Raw genomic sequence first — 11,604 nt, 5'->3', positions numbered from 1 at the left:
CCCCTAACTGAGGGGTGTTTTCTGATAAAATCTGAAAGTTAAAGGAGGTTTTCTGATAAAATCAGAAAGTTGAAGGGGTTTTGTGCTAATCCTGATACTTAAGGGGGGTTTTCTGTTATTTTCAAAGTTAAGTGTGGTTTTCCGATAATTGTCCAAAGTTACGGAGGTTTTCTAATATTTAGCCCATTTCTGATACCATGTTCATGCATGCTTTGCTTTTATCTTTTCTAGATGTTAACATCTCTAGCATACATTCAAATTCATTATTTCTGATTTTCTTCTCTTTTCTTTGGTTTTTACTCCTAGTAATAATTAATACTATTTCTGAAGCATTTCTGGGGAAGTTTGCTGCCCATTTGTCTCAAATCCGGCTCTTGTGACAGCTTTGGATGATAATGCAAATGAGGAGATGAAGAAGATGTTGAACCAGATCCGTGAACTTGAACTTCAAGTTGTGCAACTCAAGGTTTCAAGCTTACTATATTAAGTCCACGTTATTATCAGATGATTTAATTGCCTAAAGTAGTTTTGTTCTGTGTTCTAGGAAGAACTAAGAGCAGAAAAATTAAAGGCAAAGGAAGAAGCAGAAGATCTAACTCAAGAAATGGCCGAACTGAGATATCAAATGACAGACATGCTCGAGGAAGAATGCAAGCGTCGGGCTTCTGTAGAACAAACTTCTCTAGGACGAATTCAAGATCTAGAAGAACAGGTATAATAATAATGGCTTTTGTGCTATCATTCTGATTCTATTGCTTCATTTATATCTAGTTTTCAATCCAAATGAACTTGACTTGTACCACAATTAGTAAATTTGATCTTGGTTATAGGTCCCAATTCATCCTTTCATAAGTTTCCCCAGTTGGATCAAATTAGTGAAATTTGAATATATAGACTATTGTTGAGATCTTTATGACTTCCGTATCATTGTATCTGACATTCTTAATCTATGATGCTTTGCTTTTACTTTTTCTTTGGGGCATAAGGTGCGGAAAGAGCATAAGCTAGCTGCAATGCGAGCTATGGAAATTAGTCACTTAAAAGATGCCCTGCAGGTACTTTTTTCACATTCTTTTAAATTTATTGAGTAGAATGTTGTCTTAGGTCACAGAATGCGCTAAATGTGCTGTCTTCATTCATATATGAAAATTTAGGCAAGTTAATGTGAATATCCATTCAGTTTGCTTCTATAATCCTGGTTTACAATTTACATATGTACACAGCATTCAGTCCTAGTTTTATTTTCAGTAGTTAGGTGCACTGATAGTGCACTGCCTTCTAACTTCAGGTTGGCTTTATTATCCTCTCACTCACTGTATTTGTTCTCCAAATCTTCTTACATAACCATCTCTCCTTTTCTCCAAACACTCCTTCAGGGTTGTCCATATTTTGCATTCATTTTCAGATCCTTCTGCAAAGCACCATATGTGTCTTCTCTTCTTCACTCGCAGTACAAGAATCATGGGGTTTCTTTCCATGGATACCTGGTTTTCACATGAAACCTCATCTATGAATTGCATTGTTCCCCACTTAAAATATCTACCACTGCTATTTTCTTAAATTCATCCTTTTTCTATAAGCACATTCCTAACTTTTCTAGGCGTTCTTGGCTTATCATGAACAACGGAACAAGTTGACTATGTTATTTAATCTGCGATCCAACCGCCTCTTACCTACTTGCAAGCCACCAATTTGTTATTTTATTTGTAATTTCCCTTATTTCATTCCTTTATACACAGTATGATATCTTACATGAGCCAATAGAAAATATAACGGTTCATCACTTCAACTACTGCCAGACCAAATGCACTGCTGCAGTCAGAGAACGTCTCTGACAGCAATAACCATTGTGTAGCTAATGAGTGTGACTGCATTCTAGTGGCTCTGGGGGCATTTTTCTCTTTTACACCCTAGTGTGAGCAGGGGAAACTTTTTCTAAGAGAATAATTGGTAACCTAAAGCAGCTATTCACTTTCAGTGAGTATGCCTGCTTCTGAAATTCCAGACTTCAATCTATCCACTCATCCACTAATCAGTTGATTTACATTTAGTGATCTAAACTTATTGAACTCAACTCTTACACGAAGGGATGATTGAAGCTGGAAGGTTGTAGTTCTATCACTCCTTTATTAGTATTTTTCCTTATTGTCTAGTAGCTCTGGATGGAAGGAGCCATTTTCTGAGTGATGTACTTTTTTTTCCACGTAAATTTATCTCAAGGATGCAAAGTTGGCATTGTCCATTTATTAATAGACCACGTAAACATCAGATACATCATGCAGATGCATTCTGTTGTGCATTGGTGAGAATATTTCAATGATCCAGATATGTTGGTGTCTCATTTCGACAAAGTTACATAAGCAGAAAAATGCTCCCCAATAATGAGGTTAGGACCAGTTTATTCAAATATTATTGAGGATTTAAAGATTGCGAGCCTTTTCTTCTCATTATTACCTTTTTGAAAAACTGCAATATACACTTGAAAAGAGTACAGAGCTAGTAGCTTAGTGAGCGTGCCCAGGTTCAATTTTTATCTTTATATACACAAGTTATATTGGAGTACTCATAATAGTAAAGATTTCAAAAAGAATATAGTAGGTATCGTTCTCATCTGGATGTAAACATTGTCTATAAATATTTTTGCTTCATCGTACTAAGTACATCCTCAGTTTCTAAATCATGAACATGATCTCAGAGATTCCGGAAGGTCACAAATCCAGAAACAGTTCGGAAAATTGAATCTTGCGATTCGGGGGGTTGCATAATTTCAGATAATTTTGACAAGTGCTCAACTGAAGATACTGCAAATGCTGAAGCTTCAAATGGTTACACAAGCCATCAAGCTTTACTAGAGTGGTACCCAGATGATAGACATTCTTCAACAGAAGCAGAAAAATAATGTATCATATATTTAATGTAGCAATATTCTTTCAGATATAAAGTAAAGGGTCAGAATTCAGTCAGAATACAGTTCGTTTTCCTGTAGATATGTCCCTTGATTTGTAGAAACAGGTTGATGTTTTAGTGAACAAAATATGTCTATCGCCTGGAAATTTTTTTCAAACTTTATTTCTTGTACATACACAAATGAATTGCTTTCTTGGATAACTGTAACTTTTTTGAACTTTGTCAAGTTAGCAACATAAGATATTTTTGAAACAATTTTCCTTGAAATATGGGATAAGCTATAACGGTGTTGTTGGATATAAACTTTTATACACACCAGTATAATGCAGGTGCTTTGCATGTGGATATATTATTTTTGGTTTTGAATTCTTGTTCTTTGAGTGCAAAATTATAAAGTGACTTCTGTAATAATAGAAGCTATTATATTAATAAATAAAGTTGTATATAAGGAATTGTATGAGTAATTTTTATATTTTAGATACTTATTATAATTTAACCATACTTTATTTAGTTATTATTATTTATAACAAATTAAATAATTATTTAATATTATAATATGTAATTATAAAAATTTTAACTATAACGTAGTATAATTATAATAAATTATATGCTATTTTAACTATTCTTATTTCTAACATTTATATATTATAATTATAATACTATTATTCACTATAATGTATTAAATAATAGTGTAATTGTTAGTTACGTTATAATATTAAAATAACTATATTATTTTACTATTAAATATTAATACAATTTTACTGTATAAATTATTCAATATTATACTTTTTTAAGAATGTTTAATAGTGTATTATTTTATTTATAATACTCTTCTATTATATTTTATAAATAGGCATTTGACCATTTAATAATATTAATTTATTAAATTATTTATAATCATTTTATAAAATATTTTATTACACTGATTATTTTATACTATGATTAAAAATTATTTATATACATTATAATATATTTTATAAATTTTCTTATCGTTATAAAGTATTTATGTTAATTACATTTCAGTGAATGCCTAAATATGTGGGAAAGTAAGGAGGTCCTTAATTAATAAGATGTTTTGGATAATTAGTTAAAGTTTAATTATAATGAATAGTACAATTACAAGTTATTAAAATTTGAGAGGGCAAAAAAATAAAAAATAAAAATTTTGACATGAGTATTCTTTTTTATAGGGGCTGCTTGGTTAGCTTTTATTCCCCGTGGAAAACTTTTTTAACCCCTCCACGTTGGTTTTTCCCCTTCCACGTCGGTTATTTCATTTTTGTTGTTTTTCTTTCCTAGCTTTGTTTCGCTAGGGCTGAAGAGAAACGAAAGAGTAAATCGTCACCACCTAGGTTTTTTTTCTCTCACCTAATTCCTTCCTCAACAGAGTGAAATCGGCAGAAAACCTGGCCACGTCGGATTTTGGTCTTCCTCGTTGTTTTCTTCGATGAACTATTGTTACCTCCTTGCTCTCCTGCCATTATTGTAATGGTCAATATTTTTGATTGTTTATGCAAGACTTTATTTAAGAAGCCCTCGTGATAGGGAGTTGAAAGACGAAAACAAACAAAACCTCTTAAGGCCCACATGATATAAGGTTTAAAAAAAATTGCTCAAAGGCCCAACTTAGCAAAAGTCCAACCAACAACTTCCTCTCCTTCCCTTGCTTATCCATTCACAAGGGGATCCTGAGATTTGGGTTTGGTGGGAAAAAAAATTGCTGCTTGATCACCTAGTTGTCCTCAATAGGAGAGACTGTGCATGAAGACGACTTCCGTCAAAAAATATGATTTATAAGCGTGTTTTCATAGCATGACTATGCGCTCGATATCGATATCTCGAGATGAGATTTTTCCTTGGATATTATTATTATTATAGCATCGACTAGAAGATGCACCCATTTGATTGGACATGTTCTAGGTTATGGTTATTTTTCATAATTTTACGGAAGCCGTTCCACGATAACTCTGTGGTTAGTGCATAACATTTCATGCACAGTGTAGGCTGTCTAAAAATCACAATAGATAGCTTATTCAAACAAGCTCCGACAATAGAAGTCACAATCAGACGACTTTCTAAATTACTGCATCCGTAACTCCACAATCGCCACAAACGCGACCTCACTTCTGAGATGATTGATTTTGATGGCTGTGACAACAGCATGGCTAATAATATATTAGCAACTATTAGAGATGCTGATGAGCAGTGGGATTATTTCAGAAATAAAAGGTTGGACTCAGTTGGTGAGTTGCTTGGTAGAGAGCTGTGGGCAAATATTCATCTTTAAGACACTATGGATGTTGATTCCCGTCTAGCTCCTACAACGAAAGCTACAATCAAATAGTTGTCGGGTCGGTGAACGAAAGTTGCGAATGGAGGGCTTTTCACATAGATCGAGAAGAGTTACAATTCAACGACACTTCCGACGACGGATGAAAACTCTATTCAGCAGTCTTCACAATCTACAGTGAAAGTTACAATCTGACGACTTTCACACTCCATAACAGCTAAAGCCAGGATTACTGAACAACAGTCCTTGCAATGCACCACAGAAGAAGTTACAAGTCAAATAGCTCATTCTGAGACGCGGATGTCATCCCCGCGTCACCACTTTAGAAATGAAGGCGACCCCCGCGTCGCCAAGCCACAATCCAAACGCGGGCGACCCTCGCGTTCATAGGGGTTCAATCAACGCTGACCCCCGCGTCGCCAAGCCACAATCCAAACACGGGCGACCCTCGCGTTCATAGGGGTTCAATCAACATTGACCCCCGCGTTTCCAAGCAGGCAACAAGCCAAAACGCGAGCGACCCTCGCGTTCAATGGTGTTCAGCTAACACCCAACCTCGCGTCTCAATCCTAAGAAGCGAAGTTGGGTTCTGAACGCCAGATTGGGCGTTTGACTCACTCAAACATAGTCGAACGGTTCCAAAACCGTTTATTCCCACGTCCTGAGAGATTTTTGCCCACGTAGGAGCAGATATAGGGGTCGGTTACAACCTCTTATCCCCCTATAAAAACTCAACGAACTCAACTGAGTTAAGGGGTTGATTGGATTTTCTCTGGGCTCAGATCAGAGGCTATTGGCTGGCTCGTTGAAAACCACTCTGGCTTGGAGATTCAGCAGCAACGAAATCCTTGGAGATAGGATTTTTGAATTAAACTCAGAAGATCAAATCTGAGAGGATTCTTCGACAACAGAAAAACAGCTTGATCACTAACCGAATTTTCGGTTCCAACAACTCTATTCACAGAGTTCAAACTCGTTCAGAGTTCTTAAACTCATTCAGAGTTATTCATAAAACTTTCCACGAAAGTTCATCGTTCCCACGAGATAAAGACGGTCGGATCATCAACGGGGAGCAAGTTCGACGCAATCAATCGAAGGAAGCACTCCATCGCTGCCAAGAAGAACCCAGTTTTAAACAAAGGGGAAAACCAAATTCGTTTTCCTCTCTTTTGTAATCAAGTTGTAATTGAGATCAAAGGAATCAAAGTCACATTTTCTTTATTCTCTTCATTACAATTTTCTCAACAAACAAAAGATGGCGACTCCGCTGGGGACTAGCTTTTCCGACGAAGAAGTGGTGGCTCAATCCGACGTCCACCTCATGGGAACGACTGTAGAAACTCTCATCGTGGAGTTTGATCAAGCAAAATATGAGGATGGGAACGACTGTAGAAACTCTCATCGTGGAGTTTGATCAAGCAAAATATGAGGAAGCATTATCCTCTGGATCGCTTAGCCCCAAGGCTAAGCACGAGGTCCGCAAGACCTCAAAGAAGGTCGATTCTGTTGTTGAAGTGCCGAAGAAAGCCCTCTCCTTCGGCCAGGAACTCAAACTGGCTCTGCTGGCGGAAGATCCCATCTCCGCGACAGCAAGACGTGCTTCGGGTCACAAACGGCCTCTGGAAGAAACGAGTCCTGTAAACGTCAATGACGTTGCTGCTAAGGCTTTGAAACAAGCCAAAAAGAACGCCGCTCGCCGACGGAGAAGATCCATACGACGAGCACACTTACGGGAAAGGCGATTGTTGGCCCAACGCGAAGATCGCGTTTCTAAAAATCCAACCGAGCCTAGCGTTCCCAAAGAAGAACGCTCACTGCGTGGCAATGAGCTCAATTGCGAACCTAGGCTGATACAGCTCAAACGCGACCCTGAGTGGCGCGTTGTTCATTCAAAACGCAGCCCTCAAAAGGGAGCTGCCAAAACTAAACGCGACCCTCAGGGGCGCGTTCCAATTGAACATGACTCTCAGGAGTCTGTTTCACAAATTAAACGCGACCCTCAGGTGCGCGTTCAAACGAAGCATGACTCTCAGGAGTCTGTTTCACCAACCAAACGCGACCCTCAGGGGCGCGTTCAACCAAAACTTGACCCTCAGAGGTCAGGTTCATCATTTAAACGCAGGCCTCGGCCTAGTGTTTACACATTTCAACGCGACCCTCGCGTTATTTCTCAAGAACGCGATCTTCAAGAGGTCCGTCAGGTTCAAAAAAATCAGCGTGGCTTTAAAATTCACGTTCGACAAGAACCAATATCACCCACCCAAGGGCAGGGGGTTCCATCTCCACTTCCGAGCCCGGGGAAAGTTTCCTCCCAAATTCCTGACTTACGGGAATTATCGTCAAGAGGAAAATCTACAGTACAAGCAGCTCACTTATGCCAATGTGAGAGGCTTATCTCGGCCGTCCTGTCAGAATGCTCTTGTTATGCATCCACACCTCGGCAGTCCGTATTCGACAGGTTGACAAACGTCGTTAGGCCTTCCAAACGACAACGCCGCAACAGAAAGAAGACAACTGAAGCGGAATACCCACAGGTCACTATCAACATGATCGGCCGAGGGAAGGCCTCGCATGCTGATTCTGACGAGTCACAAGGGAGTCATCCGCCAACTGTCCGAGAAATTTGTGACCAGTTCGAAGGAGTATATCGGAATACTCGGACTCGGACAGGAGCCATTCGTCCGGTTGACTATCAAAAGTTAGCCAAGGGTGTCACAACAAGTGATGAACATTCGGCAATAGCCGAATCTCAATCTTCAAGCTCTGTCGGAGCATGGGAGGTCTCCGCTTACACGACGGGAAACCATGAAGATATAGCCAAAAGAGTGGACGAACATCATGTCATGCTCCAGGCGCAACAGGAGACACTTCTCCAATTGAAAGATATGTTGGCTCAGCTTCTTGCTGAAAAAGGCCATAAACCTGAGTCTTCGCGGAGAACAACTTCGAAGGGAAAACAAAAAGTGCACGAACATTCAGATCATGAGACTCACAACCTGGGATCCTCCTCTGAAGGGGAGAAGGAGATGGAAAAAGAACTGCACCCTCAATCCACCAAGATGGATGAACTGGAGGCTCGCCTCAACACAATCGCCAATAGAAGCGAACTCCGTGAAGAGGGAGTAGTACGGCCTTACCCTGCTGAGTGGGATACAGCTCCCTACCCACCAAAATTTAAGGCCCCTACCTTACAACCTTTTGATGGCACAGGATCGCCAAATCAACACATTTACTACTTCAAATCCCAAACTGGAGATGTAGTAGCGAATGATGCCATCCTGACCAGGCTATTCATTGGTACCCTTAAGGGTGTCGCTTTCGAATGGTTCATGAAACTGCCTGCTGGATCTATCCAAAAATGGGTAGATCTGGAAATGCTCTTCTTGGCTAGATTCTTCGAGGACGACACGGAGGTCTCAGTCCCAACTCTTCTCGCCACTAAGCAAAGGAAAGGAGAGTCAATCAAGGCCTATGTGGAAAGATTCCGCAGCATGGCATTACGGTGCCCCTCAGGTATGACCCAATCAACTCTGGTTGAAACTTGCAGGCACAACCTGCAGACCCAGCTCCTTGCTCAAATGGGGGTGGCAGAATGTCGCTCCTGGAGACAACTAGTCTCACAAGGAGAACAAGCTGAAGAAATAGTGGCACGGGTCAAAGCCGAAGAAATGCCACAACCCAAGCCGCAGCAGCAAAATCAGCAACGCAACCAGAACAACGCCCAACGGTCTAAGGGGAAGGAGACCTTGGCGGCCGACTACACGCGAGTTCCACCGCCGAACAAGCAGGGCAAAGCGCCAAATCAGCAAAGAGCGCCCAAGCAGTATTCGTTCAAAGAGGAGCACGTGGATACATTATTCCAATTGCTTCGAAAGAACAACAAGCTGCAATTGCCTGAGGTCAGGAAACCGGATGAAGCAGATGACCCCAACTATTGTCGTTATCACAGATTCCTGGGACATCCTACCAAAAAGTGTTATGTCTTCAAAGACATCTTGCAGAATCTGGTGAACGCTAATGTGCTCACCTTGAAGCCGGAGCAGAAGACCGTTTCCACTAATATGATAGCGGTCCAATTTGGTGATTTTCCCCCAGTGGTAACCGCAAACGGTGTTGTACCCATCCGCAAGGGAGAAATGCACCTGAAGAATGCTGACCTGCATGGTCAGAAGGACAGGGGGTTGGTGCCACTCACTACTCCAAAAGGGGAAATCATGTGGGTCCACCCTGACCTGCTAGGAGATCAACAGTGGATGAGCACCTCGTCTGGAAAGAGGGGAGGCAAGGCTAAGTCTTCTAACATGATTAGCCCTTCCATTACTGAAAATGATGATCACCTCAAACCTCTTACCGATTCAGAAGAGGAGAGGATTGTCCTAGCAGCATACCCAGAAGGCAATCCTGACACTCGGTCAGGGAAAGCTTACCTGAGGGATTATGGCCAGAACACTCCAGAGGTCGAGGAACAGCCCCAAGACACTGGGGGTTCTGTCCCGAAAAAGCCGGTTGATAAAGGGAAACAGAAGGAGCTCCGGTTCAACAAAAATCTCCACCTAGAAGTTGGAGAATCGAGTGCTCCTTTCCAGTTCAACGTGATGGCACAGTTGGCCAACATACCGGCCATGATTACCTTGTATGAGCTCCTGAAGTTATCCAAAACCACCAGGGAAGCTCTGATCGAAGCTTTAAAGAATACGGAGAGCTTCATCACCCAAGTCACTCCAGTTCCTGAAGCTTCTGATGATCAAACTTGTCTGCAATGCCTGCAGGCGACGAGAAGTCTACCCTGCATATCATTCACGCAAGAAGATATGCAGGTCAAACATGAACATGACCGACCACTGTACTACACGGGATATATCAGATCTTCCGAAATTAGTCGTGTCCAGGTTGATCCGGGCTCCGCACTCAGCATCATGCCTTATAGGGTCATGCAGGTCTTAGGGATTCCTATGCATCGGCTGCACACTACCCAGACTACTATCTTCGGGTTTAATGCAAACAGTACCCGACCCCTGGGAAAGATCAAACTCAGGTGCCAGATCGGAGATCTTAAGTCTGAAGTAGCATGCTACATCATAGATGCGGATACGTCCTACAATCTTTTGCTGGGACGACCATGGATACATGCAAACCGCATTGTCCCATCTACTCTGCACCAGGTCATGAAGTACGCCAATGACGAGGGCGAAGTTCGAACCCTAATCGCAGAAAAGTACCCCTTCCGAGGAGTAGAAAACTTTCATACCGACTCCGTCTTCTATTTGGAATCCCAAGAGAAAGAAGATGTAGATAGCGGTAATGAAGCAGACATCGAGCCAGATCCTGAGGAAGATTGTCCTTGGGAATTAAACTTTGATGTAATGGATCAGGGTGAGAGTAATAATGATGTACCGAGCGGGGGCGAGTGGTTCATTAATGAAGATTCCATTTTAGCGTACTTGTCTGATGTCCCTCTTAAAAATAAACAAATAGAGAATGATTCTAGTGAATGTACCAACCCATGGCACGTACTGTGCACAGAGGCATCACTCACCTTGCCAATCCAGTCATCCTTCGCTTTGGAGGAAGAAGTGGAGGACGCACAAAAGGCTTTCTTCAAAGTCCCATCCAAAAGGAGAGGGCAGAAGCCGATCTGTTTTGGTAAAGTCAAACCCGAACAACTCAAACGAGCAAGTTCGGAGGAAGACGACGGAGTTCCCCAATTCCATTACCACGAACCCAATTCTATATACTTAATGAAACGAATGAGGTATAATTTTAATGAGAAACAGGGCCTGAAGGAAAACCTCCGGATTATTATTAAAAAACCGGAAGGGGCGTGGGTTACGTCACGCCTCCCCCCGCCTCGGAAAACAAAATCAGTAATTACTTACGTCATGACCAATCATCCGGAATATCGTCATACGAGTCCGACGTCAGCGTTGGACCCTTCTTTAAAAACTTAACTGTGAACATTGTTTCAACTAGTCATCCAGATGAAGACGCAGGGGGTGATGAGGAATTATTAGAATCGACCGAGGATCCTTGGATCAAGCGTCTCAATATCCTGTGGGATATGCGTTTCGAACAACGCGAACCGCCCACTGAAGATAAAGTAATCCAGGTCAACATGGGAGATGAACATGATCCTAAGCCCATATTCATAGCTGAAGACTTGTCATCATCCGAAAAAGAAGACCTATCATCCACCGAGAAGGAAGACCTTATATCTCTCATCCGAGAATATATAGATGTCTTCGCTTGGAACTATGAAGATATGCCCGGCCTTGACCCGAAGGTTGCCATGCACCGTCTCAACATTGATCCGGACGTAAAACCCGTTAAACAACCTCAGGTTTCGTTAGGGAAGAACAACACCCTGACTGGGTGGCCAATATTGTTCCAGTTCCCAAGAAGAACGGTAA

The 11,604-nt window shown here is 41.3% G+C and overlaps 1 protein-coding gene across 2 annotated transcripts in view; it reads left to right on the top strand.

The window, feature by feature from the left end:
• The window catches only part of LOC109834105, a 12,246-nt gene extending 9,122 nt beyond the window's left edge, over positions 1-3,124 (top strand). For both annotated transcript variants that reach the window (XM_020402018.1, XM_020402019.1), the window contains 4 exons: positions 331-466; positions 545-712; positions 987-1,055; positions 2,696-3,124. In XM_020402018.1, the coding sequence (XP_020257607.1) occupies positions 331-466; positions 545-712; positions 987-1,055; positions 2,696-2,899 (577 nt within the window). In that variant the 3' untranslated portion in view covers positions 2,900-3,124. The remainder of the gene's footprint in view (positions 1-330; positions 467-544; positions 713-986; positions 1,056-2,695) is intronic.

Source organism: Asparagus officinalis, chromosome 3, assembly GCF_001876935.1.
Source record: "Asparagus officinalis chromosome 3, Aspof.V1, whole genome shotgun sequence".
Taxonomy (NCBI): Eukaryota; Viridiplantae; Streptophyta; class Magnoliopsida; order Asparagales; family Asparagaceae; genus Asparagus; species Asparagus officinalis.
Note: the sequence above shows the minus strand (reverse complement) of the source record. Positions and strands in the feature narration are given on the sequence as shown.